General features: G+C 37.6%; 1 protein-coding gene across 5 annotated transcripts; it reads left to right on the plus strand.

The window, feature by feature from the left end:
- The first annotated feature begins 1,086 nt into the window (after positions 1–1,086).
- C1galt1 (core 1 synthase, glycoprotein-N-acetylgalactosamine 3-beta-galactosyltransferase 1) lies at positions 1,087–26,522 on the plus strand. Of its 5 annotated transcripts, none has more exons than XM_090333152.1 (5): positions 1,247–1,341; positions 10,434–10,535; positions 19,893–20,129; positions 24,373–25,040; positions 26,313–26,522. In XM_090333152.1, exons 3-5 carry the CDS (start codon positions 19,910–19,912, stop codon positions 26,514–26,516), a joined length of 1,092 nt encoding a protein of 363 aa, XP_090189278.1. In that variant the 5' UTR covers positions 1,247–1,341; positions 10,434–10,535; positions 19,893–19,909; the 3' UTR covers positions 26,517–26,522. The 5 variants fall into 5 exon arrangements, with proteins under 5 accessions (XP_090189275.1, XP_090189278.1, XP_090189277.1 ...); XM_090333153.1 differs by lacking the exon at positions 1,247–1,341 and adding an exon at positions 7,832–7,900; XM_090333150.1 differs by lacking the exon at positions 1,247–1,341 and adding an exon at positions 16,439–16,743 and having other exon boundaries at positions 10,467–10,535.
- The last annotated feature ends 911 nt before the right edge of the window (positions 26,523–27,433 follow it).

The following is a 27,433-nucleotide window of genomic DNA, read 5'->3' on the forward strand; positions in this document are numbered from 1 at the left end:
TGCCCCTTCCCTTCCCTGATTCAAACAGACAAATAAATGTATATACAACACACCAGGTACGAAAGTCAGATACAGCAAGAACAGAGGATAAACCATAAGGGTAGGAAAAAAGAAAGAGTAAAGAAATAACTTCACGAAGGTCATGAAAACCAACATCAACCACCAGGATAAGTCTTGTTTCCCTATCCTGGAGTTCGTTTCGCTTGGCCTCTTCCTATATGGTGACATGCACATGGCTTTTGAGCTGTTGCGCTCCTCAGCTAGGAAAATCCTAGAGATATCCTGATCGTTTACTTAGGAAGGAAATCACGGAACCACCGGGCTCTAAAGAACTACCAGCATAGCCAGAGAACAGCTTCCCGTCTGGGTGAACGTCGGTGGAGGCTGGCCCGCCCTCCCATCTCAACAGGTGGCAGCCCTCATCCTTGATCTCAGACAGCTTCCTGGTTCAAAGTCCCTCTGCCTAGTAAGGGCAGAGTTGCTGCCAACGACCCGAGGGACTTCCGGCGACAGGGCTGAACTTCAGTTCTCATTGACCACCACTCCCTTGTTTTCGCTGCCCATGCTCTGTAATCACTGTGCTTTCTGATCTTTTCTTACCCTCCCACACACATCTCGGCATACTTCCTTTCAGTAAGGCCAGCCAGTTCGAGGAGAGAACAGCGGGGATAGAAAAAGCACACCTCAAACGCACAAACGGATTAAAAGAGGTCGTGGCACTGCTGGAGGACTGCAGTCAGCGTCTCAGGCAAAGGTCCCTCGGGCATCCCCCAGCCATCCCGCCCTGCACATTCCCTGAGGTCCACAAGCCAGAGCAAACACCCTCCAGCACCAGCCCGACTGAGAAGGCGGGACGCGACAGGGTCGCTCCGCCAGGGGGCCACAGTTAAACCTACAGCTCCTCAAAGCCCCGGCTTCCCAGACCCCTTCGCAGAAGGGCGGGGCGAAAGAGTGACAGCCAATCCCCGCGCCCGCACGTCCCCACGTCCCCGCCCACCCTGCCCCTCCGGTCCCGCCCTTCCCCGGGGCGGCTGCGGCGGCGGCGACGACGTCAGTGCTAGGAGACCCCTGGGTGGCGGCTGCGCCGAAGGCGGGCAGCGGCCTGGACGCGCTGCGGGGAGGGGCGGAGCGAGAAGGCGGGAGCGCACGCTGGGTCCGCCTCGGCCGCCGCCTCGGCCGCCGCCGCCGCCACGGGTGAATGGTCTGGGTGGCCGCGGGCGGCCCGGGGCTAGCGGCCAGCAGCCACTTCTGCGGGTGTCCACGGGGCGAAGGTCGCCAGGCCCGTGTCGTCCCCCCCTCCGCCCCCTCCGGAGGGGCGAGAGGGCGCCGCGGCGGTGGCAGGTACGGCCGGGGAGGCGCCCTCCGGCTGCGGGTCCCGGGTCCCCCGGGATGTGTGAGCCAGCCGGGCGCGTGGAGGGGGGGGCGGCGGCCGGGGCACGGTGCCGTGGAACCAACGCCGGACGCGGCCAAACAGGTGTCCGGGGTCGGCGGCGGGCTCGGGGGCGCCGGGGAGACTTCCTGCGCCGGTGTTTCCGCGCACGCCACCGCGGCCGGAGGGGTCGCGGGCGCGCTTCGGTCGAGGCGGAACCCCCTTCGCGGTGGTGGGTCGTTCCCTGCGCCCTCCCGCGCGCCCCTCTCCGCCGCCCCCCTCTCGTCCCCCCGGCGCCGGGACCCTACGGCTTAGCGGTCCGGCCCGCCCGCTCCGCCCCGCCCCCGGGTGCGCCCCGCCCCCGGGTCCCCCGGAGCGGGACGCGGGCGGGCGGGCTGGCGGGCGGCGGATCCCGCCGGCCCCGGGCGCCCAGGTGAGCGTCTCTGCTGGCGATCGCCGCGGGGCTGCAGCGCCGCCTGAGCGCCTCGCGGTCGGGAACCCTGCGGACGTGCCTGCGGCTTGCTTGGGGCTTCTTTGGATCATCAGGTTTGTCTGTACGCCGACTTAATTATATTTTAAGTTTCCTGGCCGCGCCGACGGAGTGAACCTGCCAGGAGTGGAAGCCGCTGCCGGGTCAATGGTCCCTACGACTTTGAATTTAGATAAAGTATATGCTCTTCTTACAAGACGATTATAATATGTGGGGGAGTGATGAAGCTTTGTTTTTTTAAAGCCTTTATAAACCCTCATTTTCCAAGACAACATCAGCAATTTAAATACATTCAAGGAAAGCTAACTGAATTTCTAATGTAGTTCACCAAATTCACTATGGATATCAGCGTTTTCTTTTACTGTTTAAAGATGGGTACGGCATAAATTGAAAAGTTATGCTTAAAACTCTTGAGTATTGAGTAGGCCACGTGTAGAAATAGTTTACTAAAAGTTGGACTTGAGACATGGATAGCTGTGTTTGGATGCCAAGAAAAGTTATGTCATGCATAATTTAACGTTGTTTAATTCTAGTGTAATTTTGGGAAGTGGAATCTTGAGTTTTCACCAAGCGTGTAGATAGAAGACAGCTTTACACTTGCTTATTAGATAAATGTCAAGTAAGGTTTAGTCACATAAAACTTTGAATTTTATGTATTGTACACAGTAAACTTGTGCTTGTTTCCTTTTCTGCCAGCTCTACTATATATTGATGTACAGTTTAAATGAACATAAAGTTTTAAGTTATCAAACAGTTAATTCTTTGCACCATATGTCAGTAAAACAGTGATTTAGTAAGGTAAATATGACTCACTTAAAATTCATAAGAAAAGAATGATGTTGCAGTACAGGTGGAGAACTGTTAAATATCTTTTAAACTTTCTTGGAATTTTTCTATTTCTTTTTTTTTTTTTCTGTCAGTAGGCTTGAACTCTGCGTTGGTGCAGCCTCTGAACTCTTCAGCTCTTTACCCCTTGAGCCACAACACCACTTCTGGTTTTTCTGGTGGTTAATTGAGGATAAGAGTGTCATGGATTTTTGTACCCAGGCTGGCTTTGGACTGTGATCCTCAGATCTCAGCCTCCTGAGTAGCTAGGATTATAGGTGTGAGCCACTGGCACTGGCGTTTTATCTTTTTACTTAGGAGTCAGCATCATCGTAAAAATATTTTGTGTAGTATATTGCCCATTTAAAGTTTTTCTTTTCAGTTACACTATTTTTAGATTATACTAGTTTGTGAATATTTTAAATACCAAGACATTTTTAGAATATTATCACTAGTTTATTTAGGAGTACATATAAGTATTTAATGTGTACCTGATATAAATGTCACAGTGTGTCTTAGGAATATACTATATATTTTTTGTATGTTGACTTGTGCAGAAATAAAAATTATATATACAGCTTATCTTTGTAAGCCATAGTAATTTAAAGTAGTCTTTGTATAGTGAACTCAGAACTTGAGGTATTTGTGAATACATTTGTAAATAAACTTTCAATAGAAAAATATGAGTTTAAAAAATAAAAATATGAGTTTGATGTTGCATTTCAGTTACACTTGAAATTTGTTTATTTGTAATACCTTCAAATGATTTGTTGGGATTTGAGTGAAGAGATCTAGTGTACAAATTATAGTGCAATATGAAAGAAAGGAAGAGAATATAATTTTTTTAATCAGTGCAATTCAGTTTATTCTTTTAATTGGAAATTTGTTCCATAAAATGTGAGGTTAACATTCATTTTGAAATCCGGTTAGAAAGAAATTTCAATACATACTTAAATTTTACTTTGCACCTAAATCAAACATCCCAAGGTGGGGGAGGCAATAAGATATTTCATGCCCAAAATGTGTGTTTTACGGTGAAAATAGGAATAAAATAGAGATGAAATAAAATAGATCCTTGAGCTAGGGAAGCCACAAAAAGAAAGGAGAAATCCAAAAGGAGATTCTGTTTCTCTAACATCTGTGATATGAGGTGATTTGCACTGGAAGGGACATACTAAGGGCAAGAAGAACCTGTATTGGGGAGAGTCTGAAACAGGAAACCTGCTTACTTGACAATAAAAGCACATTTAAAAGAGTAGAAAATGAGTAGTTGCCAGAATTTGATACTTTAGACGACTTGGTTTAGTCATTTGCATTGTTGGTTGTTGTATTAACTTTTTTTTTTTTTTTTTTTTTTTTTTGCCAGTCCTGGGCTTGAGCTCAGGGACTGAGCACTGCCCTTGGACTTTCTCAAGGCTAGAGCTCTACCACTTGAACCTCAGCACCATTTCTGGCTTTTTTTCTATGTATGTGGTACTGAGTGCATGCTAGGCAGGCACTCTACCCCTAGGCCAAACTCCCCAGCCCCTTGTATTAACTTCTTAAAGCTGCCATGAGTACTGCAAACCATTTCCCAAATTTGTCTTTATGCTCTGGGCTACATACCTTAAGATATTGGCAGAGAGTTGTTCTCAGACTTTTAGGAAGAATACGCTCTGCGACTCCTTGCTTCTTGTGTAGCTGGCCGTCCTTGGTTTTTCCCTATATCACTCCAATCTCTTTATTTTCTGGCTTTCTCCCTTGTTTGCCCTGAAACATTTTCCCAAGAATTATGGACCCTGGACCCAGACATACCACCTGGAACTACGTGGAAATCCATATTTTCAGACACAGCTCCAAATTTCTTGATTTGGATACTGTTTTAACTAGCCTTCTAAAGACTCGGGGCCAAGAATCACTATCTAAGATGGAGAAGAGTAAACAAGATGAGTAAGTAAAATAATACTGGATGATAAGTGCTGCAGGAAAGAATGGAATGGTTAAAAAAAAAAAAAAAAGATCCCTGGAAAAAATCATATTAAGTGAAGTGAGCCAGACACAAAGGAGCATAGGCTCCATGGTTTCCCTCATTTGTAACAATTAGTACACATTTAGGATTCTCCTAGTAGAAGATTACAATACCTCAAAAGCTCTGTACATATGGTCATACAGGATGAGACTAAATGAACTCTTAAGATATGGAAACAAGAAGTTTATGTTTGTGATTGTTGTTCTATTATTATTATTATTATTATTATTATTTTGCCAATCTTGGGGCTTGAACTCAGGGCCTGAACACTATCCTTGGGCTTTCTCAAGGCTAGAGTTCTGCCACTTGAGCCACAGAAGCACTTCCAGCATTTTTTTTTTCTATGTATACTGAGGAATTGAACTCAAGTCTTAATGCATGCTAGGCAAGCACTCTAACACTAGGCCAATCTCCCGGCCCTGATTACTAGGTGAAGTTATTTCTTTTCTTTTTTTTCTCACTATGGTTATTCTCATGTGGTTACTGTATCTGACTTTGTTACCTGGTATACTGTATATACACTTACTTGTTTATTTGAAATAGGGAAGGGAAAAGGGAAAATAAGATGATTGGGAGGGGGTGAGGAGAGGGACAGGGGCACAAAAACATGAGAAGGGGTATCAAGGTTGGAGAAGTAATGTACCCATTACCTGACAAATATAACTGTAAAACCTCTATACATTATCCCAACAATAATATACAATAAAAATAACAAAAAGAAGCAAAAACTTGTAGTAGTTGAAGAATGAGACATAAGTAGTAGGTTCAAATACCCTGGCAGTTTTGTTTGCTTGCTTGCTTGCTTGCTTGCTTGCTTGCATGCTTGTTTTTGAGGAACTGCAGAGTTCCTAGTTAAAACACTGGGAAACAGTATTAGGATCAATTGTATGAAATGAAAGTGAGCTGCTTGCCCTTTTGCCTCCCAGGAGGCAAGAAAGGAGTAGGATAGGACTTAGACTGTGTAAAGGTCATTTTAAGGTTTTGGCTTTTTGAAGGAAACAGGAAGATAGCAAATGGTTGACAAGAAAAAAAAGTAATCATATCAAGTGAAGCTATAGGGAAATACAAGAATAAAACAGATTAAAAGTAAGCTCTTCTTTTCTTCTACCTCAGTTACTAAATTGCCCTCTTGGAAGGCAACTAAGTGTTATAATTAGTCTTGGTCATTGAGTTTGGGATGAGGGTAAGGGGAACATTAAAAACACCTCCTAGGAATTGGGTGTGTATGGCTCTGTGGTGTAGGGTGTCTTGTTAGGTGTAAGACCTTGGGTTTCTAGTTTCTACACTCAGGAAAGCTATGAGTGAAATAGGAACCCATTGATCAGTAATTTAGGTAATTCCATTTATTTAAGGCAAGATGAACAGATTTAAAGGAAGAAGGTAATGACTTACTTTTGGATATATTGAATTTGAAATGTCTATGGTCCAGGTAGCAGTCATTTATATATGTTAACCAGAAACTCTGAAGAGAACCCAGAGATCTTTTTGTATATGGCAAGTATAGGGAAATTAGTCCTTGTTGGTTTTCTACTAGATTCTAATAGATTACTATTGCAACATAGTATTAATCCTAATCCTATTCTAAAGGTAGGATAAAGCCTACTTTCATACAATTTTTGTCAAAAATGGCAGGTAAAATGCTGAAATTGAACATTAAAATTAAAACACAGAGTAAAACTTTGTTGTTCTTGCTCATGTCATCCAATACATATTCCCAGAAGTTACTTGTACCATGTGTGCGTGTTTATATGTCTGTGAACATGATTGTACATGCTTATACTAGAAACCATGCTATGCTGATCTTTTTAGTTTGTATTAAACTTTACTAATAGATGTTAAAGTGGATAAGGTTGTGTTGTGGAAAAAAATAAGGATATGGTAAAGACTAGTGAATGTACAAAATTTTAATGTAAATTAAAAGATGAGCAGCCAGGGAGTTTGGCCTAGTGGTAGAGCTTGCCTTGCATGCACAAAGTCCTTTTATCTTTATCATTTGTTTGAGTTTTTTCTTTTCATTCTCTAATTTTAAAAAAAAGCACTGTATTATATAAATGATACATAGAGTCCATTGGTTTTGTTTGTTTTTGTGCTAGTCCTGGGGCTTGAATTCAGGACTTGGACTCTGTCTCTGGGGATTTTTGCTCAAGGCTAGCACTCTTAACACAAGAGCCTTAGCTCCACTTCCAAGTTGTTGGTGCTTAATTGGAGATGAATCTAATGGACTTTCCTGCCTACACTGACTTCAAACCTCCATCCCTAGATCTCAGCCTCTTGAGTAGCTAGGATTATGGTGTTAGCCCCTGGTGTCTAGTATAGGCCATTGTTCTTGACAGCTGCAGAGCATTCTGTTGTATGAATGTCTAATGATTTTGTCAACAAACACACATGTTCTGGCTGTCATGCACATATCAGAGGCATCCATTACTGTCTGCAAGATAATTTTTTGATGATGAAAGGTATATTCATTTAAGAATTTTAGAATGCATGTATGTCAGTTAATAAACTTTGAAAAATTTCCCACTTTATCTCTTTGTTTGACTTGCTTTCCTTCATCATGAGCAATGAACATCCTTGACTGTTGTATTTTTTTCCTGTAAATTTTCATATTAAGTTGATCACTTTCTCTTAATACCATACTTATAAACAAATATAGATATATAGATATATATAGATATACATCTTTTGAGCCAACTGCTTTGCTCTCAGAAATGCATCCAGAGAAGTTTAACTCCAGAGAAGTTTAACTCATAGTTTTTCTATAGTCATAGCTTCGAAGTTTTGGGAAGATTTTAATTCATGATAAAAATATGCAAAAAGATGTTTTTCTTCCAGTTTTGTTTTAATTTCAGTTTTTAAAATATTGAAATCTTGGAAACATTTGGAATTGTTAATTATCATAAAGGAAACCAGCTGGTTGCTTTTTATTTTAACCAGACGATTAATTATTTTAATTCCACTTCTTGAGTAAGCCATCTTTTTCTTGATTTGAAATGATATATTGAATTATGTATTAAGTTTCCCCATGTACTTGTTTTTTCATAAGCTATTTCAATCTGATAAAGTTCCTGTGATAATGACCATCAGAGACACATCTGTAGACTGACAAAATGAGGTTAATTAATTTACTACAGTAAAGGAGAGTTGTACAACAGAGGACTTACCGGCATTTTACTGGAGAAGAAATTGCATTATAGGATTTTGGAGAAAGGTGTGGTAAACAGAATTTAACAGTAATAATATTTGATGATTTTAAAACACAGTAAGGCTTTGTGCCAGTGAGTTCTGAGGAGCAGAACAGAAGTCTTTTGTTTCTTTGGGGCCTACCAGAGTTAAGATGAATGTGGAATGTTAAGTTGATACCCCATATCTGAAGCTTTGAGTTGGAAACTGAGTGGATTATATGTTTGTGATTATTTTGTCTTATTTCAAGAATGCCCTTAAGTTTCATACATTTTGTAACCTATGTCAAAATTTTTAAGGCTGATTAACATTCCCTGTATATTTGCTAACTCATCCATCTGTCAGTAGATGTTTGGTTTGCTTTTGTAGCTTAGTTATTTTTAATATTGCAGTTATGAACATGAACTATGAATATGGGAAGTGGAATTGGTGGATCATCTTAATTATTTTCAATATTTGAGGAACTGTCATATTGTTTTCCACAGGAGCAGTATAGCATTACACAAGAGTTCTTGTTCCACTTTTTCACATACCTTCCAATTCCTGTTATGTATTATAGTAATAATTATTATTGATAGTAGACACTTTTAAATTTATTTTTCCCCTTTAAAAAGTTTTTTTTTTTTTTAATTTTGTCGGGGTGATGTACAGAGGGGTTACAGTTACATTCATCAGGTGGTGGGTATATTACTTCCTTTTTTTTGGCATGAAACAAGTTTATTTTTAACATCAATTATTTGTACCAGAGGGTTTCATTTTACCATGTCCATTTATGGATACAATGCATCTTGTTCTCCCTCCTTCCCTTCCCTTTCCCAAACCAGTTTCATCACATTTCCTTGTTCCATTTTTTCACCTATCTACAGAGTATTTTCATCATATTCACATTCTTCCTTTCATTATTGCCCAAACTCCCATCAAGCATGTACATACTAGTGTTCACATTTTTAAAGAGCTTTTCCCCCCCACATTTCCCTTCATATTATTAGTACATATTCCTTGCACAAAGTTATTACTTCCTTTTTTAAGATTTGTAAATGTTTTCTTATGTTTTATTGTTGGGGTAATGTATAGCAGGGTTACATTTATCAGGTAGTAGGTGCATTATTTCTCACACATTGATATACCTTCTCATGTTTTTGTCCCCATTTTCTTCCCTCACCCCCTCCCAATTGTCGTTTCCCCCCTCCCTTTCTTGTTTCAAATAAACAAGTAAACGTATATACAGTATACCAGGTAACAAAGTCAGATACAGTTACATTACTTCTTGAACATTGTTAATAGTAGACATTTTTAATGAGTATGAGGTGACATCTCATTATAGATATAGTGTTCCACTAACGATTATTCATGCTTAGGAATCATTTTATGTAGTCATTTACCATTTGTGTGCGTGTGTGTGTGTGTTTCTTTTGAAGAGGTAAGTTTTGTGCCATTTTGAATTGGGTTGATTTTTTTGTTGTTGAATTTTAGAAGTTCTCTATTTTGAATAAAAATCCCTTATCATATGTATAGTTTATAAATATTGCTCATTTTGTGGTTTGCCTAAACTTTGCTTATTGTGTCTTCCAAAGCACGTATGTATATATGCATATATCTGTTCTATTATGTAAGGACAACCGTCATATTTTTTTTTTTTTTTGTCAGTCATAGTGTTTGAACTCTGGGACTGGGCTTCTCAGCTGTCCCTGAGCTCTTCAGCTCAAGGCTAGTGCTCTACTTTGAGCCACAGCACACTTCCGGTTTTCTGGTGGTTAATTAGAGATAGGAGTCTCACATACTTTTGTGCCTGGGCTGGTTGAACCATGATCCTCCAATCTCAGTCTCCTGAGTAGCTAGGATTACAGGCTTGAGCCACCAGTACCTGGCTCAAACATCATTCTTTGACATGTGGATATCCAGTTTTACCATCTATTTGTTTAAAAGACTGAGCTGCCTATTCAGTGGTTCTGGTTCCTTGCCAAGATCCATATGGGTTTAGTTACAGAGTCCAAGTCTGACTTTATGTCAGTACCACACTGTTTAGGTTACTAAATTTTATAGAAAGTTTTTGGATTAGAAAGTATGAATCTTCCAGATTCGTTTCTTTTTTCTTTAATGCCATTTTGATCTCCAGAGTCTTTATAGATACCTTAAAAATCTAGGTGGGTTTTTTTCTGTTTGTATAGAAAACATCAAGATTTTATTAAGTAGTGCATTAAATAGATCATTTGGCAGTGGTACTGACATCTTAACTATTAAATCTTACAGTCTGTGAACATGAAACTGACTTGTGTTTTAATTTTGTATCTGCTGGATTTATATAATCTGAAAATAGATAATTTAACTTTCTGTTGAATTTGGATATCTTTTATTCAGAGATCTTTCTTTTCTAAATGTTAATAACTGTAAATGCCCTTAACTCTCTGTATGATGAAAGTTTTGATATTTTTGTTTTCATTGGTGCCCACATATTTTCAGACTTTGTGATTTTTGTGTGATTTTTTTCATATGCTTTGGTTGATTTCTGTAATTTTTGTTTTCCTTCTTTTATTCCTAATGTGATCTTCTTGTGGTTACAGACATCTTGTGGTTGTCTGACATCTGGACATTATGCGACCTGGCATATGATCTGTCTTCAGAAATATTATATGTATGCTTGAGAGGAATATGTTTTCTGTTAGGTAAGGTGTTTTGGATTTTTATTAGCTCTGATTGGGTTATTGTATACTTCAAGTCCTCTCTCTCTCTCTCTCTCTCTCTGTGTCTCTCTCTCTCTCTCTCTCTCTCTCTCTTTCTTTCTTTTTTTGTTTTTGGGGGTCGGTCTTGGGGCTTGAACTCTGGGCCTGGGAGCTGTCTTGAGCTCTTCAGCCCAAGGCTAGCGCTCTACCACTTGAGCCACAGTGCCACTTCCAGTTTTCTGGTGTTTAGTTGAAGATAAGAGTCTTAGGGACGCTAGTGCCCAGGCTGGCTTTGAACTGCAATCCTTAGATCCCAGCTTCCTGAGTAGCTAGGATTACAGGGGTGGGCCACTGGTGTCTGACTAAGTCCTCTATTTTCTTATCTTCTATATGATTCTATTCATTATTAAGGGTGAGTATGATAGAGCTACCTTTGTCTCCTTTTGTTTATATATTTTATTATTTTATATATATATTTAAAATTTATATATTTTAATGGTTTATTAGGTACATTTTATAATTATTATTTCTTCTCTCTTAGAGAATCCTTTTATTAAACAGTCATTTTGTCTTGTCTTTTTTTTTTGTCAGTCTCGGGGCTTGGACTCAGGGCCTAGGCACTCTTCTTGAGCATCTTTTGCTCAAGGTCAGTACATGAGCCACAGCACTACTTCTGGGTACTTAGGAATCGAACTCAGGGCGTTATGCATGCTAGCAGGCCACCTTCCCAGCCCTTGTCTTTTTTGCACTGTCCCTGAGTTCTTCAGCTCAAGGCTACCACCCTACCCTAAGCCAAGCCCCACTCTCAGTTTTCTAGAGGTTAATTGGAGGTAAGAGACTCAGGCCTTTTTTGTGCCCTAGCTGGCTTTGAACCTTGGTCCTCAGACCTCAGCCTCCTGAGAAGCTAGGATTACAGGCATGAGCCACCACACTGGCCTATGTCATTTTTTTAAAGTGTATCTTACCTAGTATTACTTTATCACTTCTATTCTCATCTACTAGTCACATGGAATAACTTTTTTCATATTTTTACTTTCAATGTATTTATGTCTCTTTAAAATTTATTTTATTTAAATACAAAGGAATTACCATTTAACAAAGCAGTTTCTGAATGCATTTCATCTGGTCAATGTCATTCCTTTCAAGTATTGGATTCCTGGTATTTATTTTTTGAACTTTGACTTTACCATTCTAAGAAATTATATTATTTGATTTCTTCCTTAGATTTATCATATTTCAGTTAATATGTTTATATAAACTTGCATACTATTCAACATATAAGGTTGCTGTGTACGCTAAAAGTAGCTTTCACATATTGGAAAAACATGCATCCTTTGTCCCTTTGGGACTGTTTCTAATAGTTGAGTAAAATTCCATTGTGTAGATATACCACATTTTCTTGATCCATTTGTCCATTGAGGGGCATCTGGGCTAATTCCAAACCTTGGCTATGGTAAATACTTCTGCAGTGAACATGGTATGCTAGTGGCTTTGTCATATCCTCGATTGTAATCTATTGGATAGATGCCCAGGTGTAAAATTGCTGGGTCATAGAGTAGTTCTGTGTTTAATTGTTTTGCGAAACTTCTATACTGCTTTCCAAAGTGGTTGAATGAGTTTACATTCCTATCAATACTATATTAGGGCTCCTTTTTAGCCATATTCGTGATAGCATCTATTGTTTGTTTTCTTGGTAATGGTTATTCCAACTAAGATGAGATAGAATCTCCGTGTTTGTGTTTTGTTTTTTGTTGTTATTATTTGTCAATCCTGATGCTTGAACTCAGGGCCTGGATGCTGTCTCTGAGTTCTTTTGCCAAAAGAAGGTAATAAGTGCTTCACTACCCTGAGCCACACCACTTCAGTTTTCTGTTGATTAATTGGAGATATGAGTCTCAGAGACTTTTCTGCCTGGGCTGGCTTTTTTACTGCAATCCTCAGATCTCATCAGCCTCCTTAGTAGATACGATTACAGACATGAGTCACCAGTGCCCAGATTAATGTTTTTATTTGCATTTCATTTATGGCCAGAGATGTTGAACATTTCTTTATGTGTCTCTGTTGGCCATATGTACTTCTGAAAAGATTCTGTTTAGCTACTCTATTAATTGGGTTGTTATTTTTATGAGGGTTTAATTTTTCAGTTTCTCTGTTTATTCTGCTTATTATGCTATTGTCTGATGTGTAGTTGTCAAAAATCTCTCATTCTGTAAGCTGTCTTTTTAGCTTGTTGGCTATGTCTTTTTTTTTTTTTTTTTGCCAGTCCTGGGCTTGAGCTCAGGGCCTGAGCACTGTCCTTGGACTTTCTCAAGGCTAGAGCTCTACCACTTGAGCTTCAGCACCACTTCTGGCTTTTTTTCTATGTATGTGGTACCAAGGAATCGAACCCGGGTCTCCATGCATGCTAGGCAAGCACTTTAACCACTAGGCCAAACTCCCGGCCCTGGCTATGTCTTTTGACATGCAGAAACTTTAGGTTGATGTGGTTCTATTTATCAAGTTTTTCTTTGATTTGCTGTACTTCTGGATCTTTACTCAGAAAGTTCTTTCCTTGCCAAGCACTCCTAATGTTTCTCCCTCTCCATCCTGTATCAGCTCCAAGGTTTTAGGTCTTACATTGATCTTTGATACCTCTTGAATTGTTGCTGATGTGAAATGATAAGGCGTCCAATTTCCGTTCTCCTTACATCGTTTGTTGAAGAGGCTGTCTTTCCCTTATTGAACATTATATGGCTATCGGTCTCTGATTTTATTTATGGGTCTTCTGTTCCATTGATCCTCAGGCCTGTTTTTGTGCAAGTATCAACTATTTTCATTACTATAGCTTTGTAGTCAGTTTGAAGAGGAATCTGTATTTCTTAAAGAGCCAATCCAGTGATAATGAACTCCCTCAGCTTTTTTTTTTTTTAACTTGAAAGTATCTTAATTTCTCTTTCACGTTTAAAGGACAATTTTTCTAGATGTGAGATTCTTGGTCAATGTTTCATTGACTTTTGGGATTTTCAGCTATTTCTCAGACTTTCTTCTCTCTTTGAGGGACTACCATCATGTGTAAGTGGGTCTGTTTAAGGATGTCTAGCTATCTTTTTCTTTCTGCTCCTCAGACTCTATAATGTCAGTTGTTCTCTCTTCAGGTTTGAATTATTTTTAACTTAGCAATGACCTCAAAGTGGTCATGAGGGCAATTTGGATATTGCAAAATAAATAAATGAGAAGGTAAAGGTTCTCAGTGTAATAAAGAATATATATATATATATATTCTCATGTTAGTAAAATCAATAGGACAATACGTTATTTTGAGACAAACCATATTCAAATAATTTTTAGATGTTGTTTTAACTGTTCTATCTCCTGGTTAATTCTACTGTGCCTAATTTATAAATTGAACTTGTCATAGATATGTATGTATAAAAAAGCCATTGTATATAAGACCGAATGCTAGCCAGTGTCAGTACTTGGACTTTTAACACATTCCCCCACAGAAAAGGGAACAGGGACTACATTATTCTAAAATCTTTAAACAAGACTGTTATGTGAAACTTCTGTGAAGTTATTGTCTCAAAGAAGAATGAGTAAGGAATGGAGGGAAAAAAGTGTCATCACAGAGTGTATTAAAATAGAGGTAGAGAGACTTGGTGGAGAGAGAATGAATAAGCTGTGTTGATAGACTTTGTCATTTCAAGTAATTTATTTCAGTATTCTTATCAAAAGCATAGTCAGCAAATCTAAGAGGCAAGATTTATGTGATATTGTAACAAATTAAGTGTAGGAGAAAGCATTTCAGATCCAGCTGTTTTCTATTAAGTATGATACTTACAGAAACTTAAAGCAATGTTTCTCTTCTTGCTCCCCTTCTCTTTTAGAAATATGTAGTTATTTTCTCTAAATATGTTAACAGGTAGTAAGTAGATTTACCATCACTATCAGTAAATATATACAAATGGTTTTTGGCTTACTTTGTTTTATTTACATTTTTTTCTTTTCCATAATATAAACACAGTACAAATTGTGAGTTTTGACCTTTTCCTGGCCTAGTGATAGGTGGGTAGGTTCCTTGCAATGCAGAACTGGACCAGCTCCCAGTTAGAACATAATTACCAGGATAGTACATTGTATAGCATGACTGTGGTATTCCATATTCACATTTCAAAATCCAGTGTTTTCTTCTTAACAATGGATTTAAGTTGAGGAACATCTGTAGGGCAGCAAAAAAAGAAAATACTTTGTATGATGCACTACAGTGACAGAAACAATTTTGTACATTTGTCTAAACCCATAAAATGGACTATGCATTCTTGGGAACAGGAAATATATGGGCAGTCTTTACAACTTCCTTTCCTTTTTGTTTTTGAGACTAAACTTGTTCCCCTCTCTTTTATCTGAACCTATAAACTAATATGTAACTATAATGACTACTATTTTTTCATTACCTTGTTTTTTATTGTTATCTACACGATAAAAACTTGCTTTTAACAAATGATTTTTTTTAATTTCCCTAAACTTTAGCTGTTCTGTTAAGGTTTTTAATTTTTTAATATTTTAAGTTAAAGTGACTTTATTCAGTAATAAGTTTTCTCAGCTTTTCAGGGTATTTTGGAGTGTGTTGTGTGTGTGTGTGTTTGTGTGTGTGTGTGTGTGTGTGTGTGTTTATATGCTGCACTTACAAAGTAGGCATTTTACCACTTGAGCCCTTTTGCTGTGGTGGAATCTCGCTTTCTGTGCTGGCTAACCTGAGCTGCTTCCCCACCTCACAAGGGAGGACAGACACACACCATATGCCTGACTGTTGTACTAATTTTGTACTGACATAAGTGTTTGCCATCCCCACCACACACACACACTATTGGTTGAGATGGAGCTTTGAAAAATTTTATGCCTGGGCTAGTTTTGAACCACGATCCCCACATCTCTGCCTCCAAGTAGCAAGGATTAGAGGCTTTGAGCCACTACAGCCACTTTTAAGAATCTTGAACCCTTGTAGCTTCATGCTACTTCCAGCAGGCTTCTCACAGAGGTCCCAGAGTCTGATGAAGAATTATACTCTGTTGTGGATATAATTTGTAGTAGCACAGGTTTTTGGAGGCTTAATGTGTTCTTTTTGTTCTCTGATTTAAAAAAAAACTAGTATCTTATTTCAGTAATACAGTGATATGATGTCTTTCTTTTAAGATATTGATGGTAGCTTTTTGTTTGTTTTAAGTCTTTATGTCATGACATTGTCCCTTCCAAGTTTCTCGGTGTTATCTGACCTTAAAACTTTTCTTAAAATGTCTGGTAATTCTTAACTATTCATAATGAAATACATACTAAGAAATTAAAATCTCTTCACATGTTGATGGGGTGAGTTACCAGCAACCTCAACTGCAGGATGAGATTCAGCTGGAATGGATCAGTTATTCATCCTTTTGGAAGTACCTGAGTGCAAATCCAAGCCAAGTAGTTTTTAAGTTTTCCCCATCTAAATTCATGGTAGCAGATGTGCTTGTCCAAAGGCCTTAAAGTTAAAGCCTTTCATTCTGCTGTTAGAGCTTCTGTGTGTATCCATTCCCAACATGTATCTATTCCCTTCATGGTGGTTGATATGGGAACTGTCTTCATAATCCCAGAGCCTGCTTTTCTAGTGTTATGTGAGAGATGTGTCTGGAAATTCTGTTTCCTAAGAACAGATCTTACCCAGTGACTGATCGTATAAGTGCACTGTGAGGTATGACCTACTTTTGTCTCCTGAGCCACCCTAAGGGATTGAGCTAAAATTGCCCTCCATGGAACCTTGCTTGCTAGCTTGCTTGCTAGCTTACTTTGCTTAGCTTCCTTTTTTCTTGTGTTATTTTCCCACAGATTATTCCTTTTTTCTTGTGTTATTTTCCCACAGATTATTCCTTTTTTCTTGTGTTATTTTCCCACAGATTTTTCCAAGGAACAGTTTTGTCGACCTTAAGAAAAACTAGGGCACCAATTGATTAAGAAACAAACAATTTGTTTGGGCCGATGTTAGTTGAAACTCAGTAGACACAGACTTCAAGCAGAATGAAATGTGCTCTGAGAGCTCACATTCCCAACAAGATTTAATGGATTATATATTAGTTGTTTGTCAAGAATTGAGTGGAGAGAGAACAGGAAGCTCTTTTGTAAAGAATATACACAAATCAGTTCTTAGAAAGAGAGGGAACAAGAAGCAAGAATAAAGAAATTCTTGGGACAGGAAAATGAGGTAAGAGAACTCTGGTGTCTTCCTGTACAATTGTAGGAGTCCACTCTAACAGAAGTGACGGCTCTGAGCCCATACAGCTGCAGCAGATAAAGCAAGTTGCATAGGTTCCAAAGTTCATTTGGAAGTAGCTGTGACTGAAGCCATATTCTCTTACCCTAATATTTGGAATGCCTCCACCTGCCTTCATCTTTGTGTTTTTAATTTTTCCACACGTCTTAAGAAATCCCCTTTGCCCACATGTCTCATCCTCTAGTTTGCTTCTCCAGGACCCAAGTTAAGATAGCCACTAACAGTTGTGCTGTAATCTTTGATGGCATAACATGTATATCAAATTAATACAGAAAAGAAGATTCATAGCCAGGTACCTGTGGCTCACACCTGTAATCCTAGCTACTCAGAAGGCTGAGATCTAAGGATTGCGATTCAAAGCCAGTCAGGCAGTAGAGTCCCTGAGACTTATCTCCAGTTAACCACCAGAAAACTGGAAATGTTGCTGTGGCCTAAGTGATAGAGTGCTATCCTTGAGCTGAAGAGCTCAAGGACAGCTCCCAGGCCCAGAGTTCAAACCCCAAGACCAACCAACAAAAAGAAAAAAAAGGAAGGAAGAAAGGGAAGGAGGGAGGGAGGGAGGGGAAAAGAAGATTCATTAAATTCTGGTACATAGTTTTTAGAATGGTTAAAGAAGTGTAAACTTATCTTTTGGAAAATTGAAATAGTTCTTCCAAGAAAAGTCTTGTCTTTTAAAAAATCTGGCTCTTTTACAATCTTTTTTAATATTTCTTCTATGTTGATTTAGATTTTATATGATGAGACAGTTGATAGTTACCTTCGACTTCTTATCCATGGTTTTCACATCCATAGATTCAAGCAACTGTGAATTTAAAATACAGGAGGCAGGTTGGGGCATCCCATATGTACTGAATGTATGTTGATTTTATCATCACTACCTAAGCAATATGATAAAACTATGTAGCATTTACCTTATATTGAGTAATCTAGAGATAAAACATGGAGATCATTTATAGGTTACATACAGGTCATTTACTAGTTTACGTAAAAGACTTAAGCATCTGTGGATTTTAGTGTCTCCAGAAAATCTTGAAAACAGTTACCCAGCTGATACCTATAGACAATAATGATAATTTTGAGTAGAGCTATTCCAGATATATGTTGCACCTCTCTTCTCTTCCTTTTACATCTCAGTCTAAGTTTCATTGACTTGATATTTTACCAAGGTTAGATTTTATACCTTGTTCAGTTTTTCAGATTGTATTTTTCAGTTGGTCTGAAAACCTAGTACACATTCTGGAAATAAAAAGGTGTGAAATTGTTTTATTTTGATTATGGCAACTGTTGATTCAGAGCAATTCTGATTTGGGGGCTCATCTTCCAGAACTTACCTTTATTATTAATGCCCATTGTCCTCTGTTATTAATGATGATTGTGTGAAGAGTCTGAGAAATATAATGGGAAAGGATCTGGTTTTTCATAAGCAGGCAGATCTCAGTTCAGATTTGTTGCTCTTAATTTTGCCAACTTGTGTGAGTTATCTGTTTTTGAAAATTTGTGTTTCAGTAGCAGGAATGGAATATGAAATGACACTCACATTACCTGATATATGGTAGGTGTCTAGAAAACTGCATTTAAATTATTTAAGGTAATTGGAAACTACATTAAGACTACTCTCATGAGGAATTTATAGAAATATGTAACTTCAAGCTGGGCGTGGTGGCTCACACCTGTAATCCTAGCTACTCAGGAGGCTGAGATCTGAGGATCTTGGTTCGAAGCCAGCCCAGGCACTAAAGTCTGTGAGACTCTTATTTCAGTGGCGCTGTGGCTCAAGGGGTAGGGCAGTAGCCTTGAGTTGAAGAGCTCAGGGACAGTCCCTAGGTCCAGAGTTCAAGTCTCACAAGTGACAGAAAAAAGAAATATGTAACTTCACTATGTACTAATGATTATCCACCTAATCTAAAGGACCTATATAACCACCTAATCTAAAGGACCTATATACTTGGCACTGGGCACCTTTTGAGCAGCCTGCTTAATCATGATGATCAAACGATGCCATTCAAGATCTTGCACCCTAGAGAGTTCACAGTGAAAAATGGTGAGCAAGACGAGGCTAAATCCAACACGACAGGGAAAATAGGGCATTACTGTGGAGGCCTGCAAACTTTAAAACTCACCTCCAAGTTACAGCTGTGTAGGACACAGTACTCATGTTGCAACTATTCAGTTCTGATTTGGAATGAAACACAACCATAGTCAAATCAAATGGGCAGGTATACATTCAAATCTTTATTTACAAATCAGGTGACAGGTCTGCTTAGATCCACATACTGTGCCATTAGTCTCTCCACACGTTGAAAGACCTAAATTTCTTTTTTTTTTTTCTTTTTCTTTTGCCAGTCCTGGGCTTCAGTTCAGGGCATGAGCATTGTCCTTGGGCTTTCTCAAAGTCAGAGCTCTACCACTTGAGCCACAGCATCACTTCTGGCTTTTTTCTATGTATGTGGGACTGAGGAATCGAACCTGGGTCTTCGTGCATGCTAGGCAAGCACGAAACCAAACTCCCGGTCCCGAAAGACCTAAATTTCTAAAGAGTGTTTCCAGAAAGAGTATCTGCATGCAACAAAGACACTATGTGGCCTATGAAACATGAACTATTTTATTTCTAGTCTTTACAGAAGAAATGTTTTAACTTGTGAGTTGGGGAAACAGAATAAACAGTGACTGCTATGTAAGAGAACAGTTAGATTTAACTAATCAGTGTTGACAAAAAGAAAAGATCATGACCAACTAGTAGGATTAGATTGCAAAGCATTCTTGTAGGAAGAGTATGAAATTCTATATATAAATACTGACATTTATACAGTTCACACCAACAGTGATTATCTTACTATTACTCATGGTTTTATTAAATTGTCCATAATGAACTATTATTGCTGAAAATGTAGTGTAAAGTCATAGATAAGCAGAAGTTAAATAAATACCAGAAGTAATGTTTCCCTATACCAAAGGAATTAACTTTCCATGATAGCTAAACCTTTAGACATTTTGTTTTTGTTGCTCATAGTGATTTATAATTTAGAAATTTCCTGCTAATATAACTAATATATTCTCCCCCCTTTTTTTCTCTCTTTCAGAAATATATTTTCAGGAAATGGCCTCTAAATCTTGGATGAATTTTGTAACTTTCCTTTGCGGTTCAGCAATAGGATTTTTTTTATGTTCTCAGTTATTTAGTATTTTTTTGGGAGAACAGGAAGACACTCAGCCTAATATTCTTCATAATGATCCTCACGCTAGACATTCAGATGATATTGGACAGAACCATCTAGAAGGTCAAATGAACTTCAATGCAGATTCTAGCCAACATAAAGGTATGATTTGTATCATTAAAGTGTTATTAGGGCTGGAAAACGGTGGCTCATGCCTGTAACAATTGCTACTTAGGAGGCCAAGTTCTCAGAATTATGGTTCAAAGCCAGCAGAAAAGTCAGTAAAACCCTCCAGTTAACTACCAAAAAAGCCAGAAATGGTGCTGTGGTTTAAGAGGTAGAATGCTAGCCTTGAGCAAAAATGCTCAGGAACAGAGCCCAGGCGCTGAGTTCAATCCCCAGGACCAACACGCACATACACACACACACAACAAATGTGTTATTAGAGTGTTGGAAAAGTTCGCTATGTCAATTTTTTTCACTGTCTATATCTAGAAATATGAGGTCTACATTTCTGATATTAAAAGACAAATTTTGTATTGTTTTAGGAGAATGAAATTGTTTAAAGCCAAATTTATTTAGTAAGTTACTAATTTTAAACTCAGTTTTAAGTAAAATAGTTCAAAAACCATAAAATGGAGAAAGGTATGTTTGGAAATTTTTTCTTTAGGTCCAATTTTTTTGTTACAGTTTTGTTATATTATCTGTAGTTTTTAAAAATCTATTTCTCTCTTTGTGTATATTTATATATACATATATACATATATATACACATACACATGTATGTATCATACATACACAGACAAATCTCAATTTGTATTTTTATTAGTAGATAATGTAACCTCTCTTTTCTTTTTGAATGTCATCTAAAAGTTTAAACAAGTAATAATGTGTTAAGATGACTTTATGTTCTCCTGACCTCTTGGCATAATAGAAGTTGATCCTTGTAGGTACCCTCAAATGTTGTTTTTTCAAGATACTGTCATTTAGGTTGATATCATCAACCTTGTAATTTTAATTTCCTTTACCATTATTTTGTAGCCTACTACAAAGAAGACAAAGACATTATTAGCACAATGCAAACTCTGGTTTATTTTTCTAAGGAGTAAATAGCTTTAAAATAATCAGAATTCTAAGATGCATAGTGTCCTACGTTCAGTTGTTTTGTTTCCATTAGTAAATTATTTCTTGCCTAACCTTTCATGTAGAGACTAGAAACTGTTTACAAAGCTGGCTGAGTTTTATCATCTATCAAGTAGACTCATACTATTACACATTGTTATGTTACATGAATGTTCATGTAACAATGATTCAGATCTGAGTAGTACTCTTGTACTTACTATAGAGCAACTTGGTTGCTGTGTACTTGTTCTGCAACATAGCTCCAAGTCAGATGATTAATTATAGTCATACTTTCCAGTTATCAGACTGTGCTGGGCCTCAGTGCAGGCAGTATCTTTGGTCAATATTGGTTCTACTCAATGGCCCACAAGAAGTAGGTTATGCTTAAAGTCTATTTTATTGCCTCAAATTTAACATGTATATTAAATTGTCCTTATTTTTCTTCCCATTCCTAAAATGTGTTCTTTCCTAGCATAATCCTTATTTTATATTATAGTTACCATCTGCCTAAGTCAGAAACTGAAAATGTGATACATGGTTTCCTACACATTTGAACCAATTCCACTTGTCACTAAATTCTAATAATGCTATTTTTCTTTATTATTTTTTCAAATCACTTTCTCAGTACACATAGTACATTCCCCTAATTCTGGCTCTTCCTTATACATGTACTTGCACTCAACTAAACTCCCTGTGCTTTGTCTTCTACTCAGATGAAGACCTATTTTTTTTTTCTTTTATCTTCTCTTTTCTTCTTAGTATTGCTGTGTTTTTCCCCTCTCTGTTTTATCAGGTTTTTGTGTCACTACTCTATAGAACTTACCAGCTCTAGAGGCTAGGAGTGTGGCCTTGTGGCAGAGTACTTGCCTAGCATGCATGAAATCCTGGGTTCCATTCCTCTGTATCACATACACAGTAAAAGCCAGAGGTGGTGCTGTGGTCCAAGTGGTAGAGTGCTATCCTTGAGAAAGCCCAAGGATAGTGCTCAGGCCCTGAGTTCAAGCACCAGGACTGACAACAAAAAAAAAAAGAAGGAAGAAGAGGAGGAGGAGGAGGAAAACTTACCAGCTCTATTTTAATTTCCTTCAACGCAACTAACCCTTTGTATCTACCTCTACTATAGCATCTCCTACTATGTAGCAATTACTTGTTTGCCTGTGTGTGAAGCTCCTCTGTCAAACTGAATTCATCTGAGGCATGAGGAAGTAAATATTATTCATTTTTTCCTCTCTTCTAGTACATAGCTCGTACAATGTATACTGGTACAGCGTAACTAGTAAATGAGCAATTTAGAAAGTGAAAATATCTATCAGATCCCAGCATTGGGGAGAAACTGTCTTATCCTAAGTTAGACAGAGTATTATTACCTGTACAGTTTTATCGATCCATCCAGTTGGCTATGTCTGCATGTCTAAGAGATTGGCTTTTTAGGTATATAAGCACGGTATGCTTCTGACTGAGAATGGAGGTATTTTGTTTGCTTTTTGTCTTCCTGGGTTGTGAATTCTTGTTACTTAGATTGTAATATCTTAATGTCCCTCTCAACCTTCTATTCAGTCTGAGTTAACTCACAGAAGCTTTAACTCATTATTTAAGGGTATGCTTTCTTAGAAAACATCCTACCATGTTTGTACTCAAAGTTTGGTATGTATTTTAGCTGGTCTGCAACTAAAGTATTAAAACCAAGCACCAGTGGCTTATCCCTCTAATAGTAACTACTTAGGAGACTAAGATCTGGGGAATTGCAGTTTGAAGCCAGCCCAGCCCTCCCCCCCACCCCCCAAAAAATGCAAATGGCTCCATATCCAGTTAATAAGCAAAAGTTAGGTTTGGATGCATAGCTCAAGTGGTAAAGCTCCACCCATAAGCAAGCAAGTGTAAGGTCCCAAGTCCAATACCAACACACACCACATTCTCAAAGTATTAAGGTTTAGGGTAATATAGCTGGGAAGTAGTCATGTAGTTGCTAAAAACAACTGTGTGCATCTAAAAATAAATTAGGAACTGAAATTTATATATTTTTCAGCTTAAACTTTTGTAATTCATTTTTATCCTGTTTGTAAAAGTATAGGTCTCTAACAATCAGGTTGCTCCTTAACCACAGTTAGTTTGAAAAGCACTAGTCAAAATCATGTAATTGGGCTCTTTTAGACCAGTTGTCATTGTAATGTGGTACTTCCCTGATACCTATGAATTCCTTACATCAGGATGCAAGGCAGTTTAAGTCCCTAACTTACTTCATAGTTAGATTTCATTTTGTCTTGTAAAAGTAGTTAGTTTCATAGTTAGTTTCATTTTGTCTTGTAAAAATCCTTCCTTGGGGGCCAGGAGTATAGCCTAGTGGTAGAGTGCTCACCTAGCATGCAGGAAGCCCTAGGTTCAATTCCACAGTAACACATACTCAGAAAAAGCCAGAAGTGGTGCTGTGGCTCAAGTGGCAGAGCAGTAGCCTTGAACAGAAAGTGTCAAAGGACAGTGCCCAGGCCGAGTTCAAGCCCCAGAACTGACCCCCCAAAAAATCCTTCCTTGATGAAATAAGAAGCATGCTGCTTTATACAGTGATATAGCACCTGTTTCTTTGCAAACTTGTAGTTTAGACAACACTATATTAGATAAACTTAGAAATTCCACGTTTGTGAATTTTCCTGTTCATGGCTGCTGGATTTGTATTTGGAACTGAAGTATATAATAGTACCAGAAATAGCTTCAGGCTTTTATTAATTCATTTACTTGAACTGGCTTAATCATGACAGTCTTCAAGGCTACCACATATTATTTAGGAAATTCATAACCGTTGATTCTAGTGAGTTTCAAAACAGAACTACATTTCTCAGCATGTTTTTCTTTGCCATTTAAGAAACTTGTTCAGAACAGTGAGAAATTCTTGTGAATATTCTGCTAAAAAGAAAAATAAGTTGAAGCTTTCTTTATAATCTAAAGTGGCAAGTACAGAATAAGTATTTAAAGTGCATATGCATCAGTAGATTTGTTAATTCAGAAGGTCTGACTAAAATTTGCATTTCTAACAAACTTCCAGCTGATCCTGATACTTTTAGTCAATGAATCATAGTTGGGTAGCTCTCTTCTGGACAAAATTGATATGAGACTAATAAGTCAGAATATCAGTTATATATTAGATTGGTTTTGATTTATTAAATCTGCATCACTAATAGATTGGTAGAGGAGAGTCTTTGAAATAGTTTAAACAAATGTGTTCTTAATATAATTTATTTGGATTTTACATTTATGTAATTATAACCTTTAAAAAACTTTTGTTTGATAGATGAAAACACAGACATCGCTGAAAATCTCTATCAGAAAGTTAAAATTCTTTGTTGGGTTATGACAGGCCCTCAAAATCTAGAGAAAAAGGCCAAACACGTCAAAGCCACATGGGCCCAGCGTTGTAATAAAGTGCTATTTATGAGTTCAGAAGAAAATAAAGACTTCCCAACTGTGGGATTAAAAACCAAAGAAGGCAGAGATCAGCTGTACTGGAAAACAATTAAAGCTTTTCAGTATGTTCATGACCATTATTTAGAAGATGCTGATTGGTTTATGAAAGCCGATGATGATACATATGTTATACTAGACAATTTAAGATGGCTCCTTTCAAAATATGACCCTGAGCAACCCATTTATTTTGGAAGAAGATTTAAGCCCTATGTGAAGCAAGGTTACATGAGTGGAGGAGCTGGTTATGTACTAAGCAAAGAAGCCTTGAAGAGATTTGTTGATGCATTTAAAACAGAGAAATGTACACATAGTTCCTCAATCGAAGACTTAGCACTGGGAAAATGCATGGAAATTATAAATGTAGAAGCTGGAGATTCCAGAGATACCACTGGAAAAGAAACATTTCATCCGTTTGTACCGGAACACCACTTAATTAAAGGTTTTCTACCTAGAACTTTTTGGTACTGGAATTACAACTATTATCCTGCTATAGAGGTAAGTTTAGAAATTTCATTACTGTATAAATATACTTGGGTCTGACTTTTAGTTAATAAAATAAACTAGCTAAGATGCATGTGTTGCTTTAATGCAGTAGAACTATTAGTCTTTATATCTTACATACAGTGGCAGAATGAGAGGAGGGGCATCAACAGTAGGTTTTTAGTAGGTATCTACTGTTGGTCATGTAACACCAGGCACAGAAGGCATAAAGAGGCAAGTTCCAAAGATTTTAGGTAATAATTAGTCCTCAGAATCCAAGTAAGGTGATAGGGAGGAACTTGTAGTGGAGCAGGGTACTGTGATTTGGGTGATTAAGGAAGGCCTTTCTCAGGGGTGACTTTGAGCAAAAATCTAACTGAAACTAGCAACCTATGTGAACATTTGGTTAATGAACCTTCTGGTTTTCAGGAAGACAAAACATTCAGAAAGAGCAGTATCTCAATCCTATACTTTACTCTAATGATTGAATGATGTTGGATAGGCAAAATTGGATAATGTCTAAGCCTTTTGTTTGTATATTAGACAGTCGACCTGTGTTTCTTAGTCGTAATTACAATGTCGCACAGTAGACATTTAAGAAAGCTTTAGTTTCAACCTTTATCATACATTTCTGTGACTTGTATCCAAAGTACATAGTTTGATGAATTCAGATGTACAAACATTTCAGAATGATATGATACCTTGTACTTTACTTTCTGAAGGTGGAAAAATTGAGATCTTACATATTTAGTAAGTTGCCCAAAGTTAAAGACTGATAGCCAGAATCTAAATTCAAATGTAAGGCTGACTTGAGAGCTTTCTCTCTTTGTAGTGTTTTGGTTGATCGATAAAATATTGGGTTGTAAGCAGATAATGGGCAAAGCTATATAGTCATTGAATACTCTCGGGGCTGAGCCAACCATAAGATTATAGTAAGAAAATTATTCAGAGAAAGCAAAAAGTTGGAAGTAGAATCTCATTCGTTGTATAGATGTCTCATTTGAAGATGTCTCATTTGAAGAAGTCTCAAGAAGTCTATATTCTAAATATTGGAATATATAGAAGAATACATTTCTCTCCTTTTGGCAATTTTATGCTTGGTTTTAAATCATTAGGAATTTTATTTTTGGTTTCTTCCACAGGTATCAGCTTTACTTTGCCAACTTTAATGCTCCATTTCTCTTAAAGTTAGTATGTACTTTATTAGTATATATATATATATATATATATATATATTAAATGTTAATCTGCTGTTTGCTAACGGGGCCTTTTTCTATTTCTTTTTAGGGTCCTGGTTGCTGTTCTGATCTTGCAATTTCTTTTCACTATGTTGATCCTACAACTATGTATGAATTAGAATACCTCGTTTATCATCTTCGTCCATATGGTTATTTATATAGATATCAACCTGCCTTACCTGAGAATATGCGAAGGGAAATAAGTCAATTAAATAAGAATGAAGATCCAAAAGTAAAATTAGGAAACCGTTAAAAAACAGTGAATAAGCCCAGGTGAAATGGTCTAGCCTTGCACTGAAGGACTCTTCTACATTTCTAACATAAACCCTGAAATCCCAGTGAGGAATTTGTTCTCACTGAACATTCCGCTTAGAAATTTTCATATGAATGACTACAAACTAAAGCTTTAAGAGAGCTGTGAAGTCTGTTAAAATGTGTTTTGAAACGGTAATATATAAATATATATGTGAAAAACTTGTTTTTAAAATGGTAACAGATAGAAAAACCAGAAAAGAAATTTTGTTGCCTGTTCCCAACTGTGTGTATTATTGTCACTGAGAAAAAGACCTACATTTTCTATACTGCATCATGGTAGTAACACCCAATGCTAAACAGATCTGCCTTAAAGAAAATTTTAGAAGGAAATATTATTGCTCAGTGTTATTTATAAACTCATTTGCAGTATGATATAAATGAATGGGCCTCACACACAATTATCTTACTAACCTTTTTCTGTGATTATTCATAATTGACAGTATTTCTTCAAGAAGAAGGTAGATAGAATAAGAATAGCACTTTTCTACAGTGCATTGATAAAAACACATTTTGAAGTTCTAATGGGACCTGACTGTATTATATACTTGGTTCTAATTTATCTTTTACCAAGTTCCTGTCTTTTTTTTTTTTTACTGTTAACCACTCTTAAATATCATTCTCCACTACTAGTATTAATTTACTCAAAGCAGTTATAGCAAACATGCATTTTCAAATACTTTGTTTTCAACTTTACCCATAGTTAATTGTGGGGACTTAATAAGTAGTAAATGTAATGCTATTTTGGCATGCTTTTCTTCTATCATTGCCATTCTCAGGAATTACTAAGTGACATTGTTATTTGCTTATTTAAAACTATAACATAATTTTTATTCTTTTCATTCTCATTCTTTTGAA

Source organism: Megascapheus bottae, chromosome 5 (genome assembly GCF_031878675.1).
Source record: "Megascapheus bottae isolate mThoBot1 chromosome 5, mThoBot2.hap1, whole genome shotgun sequence".
Lineage (NCBI taxonomy): Eukaryota > Metazoa > Chordata > Mammalia > Rodentia > Geomyidae > Megascapheus > Megascapheus bottae.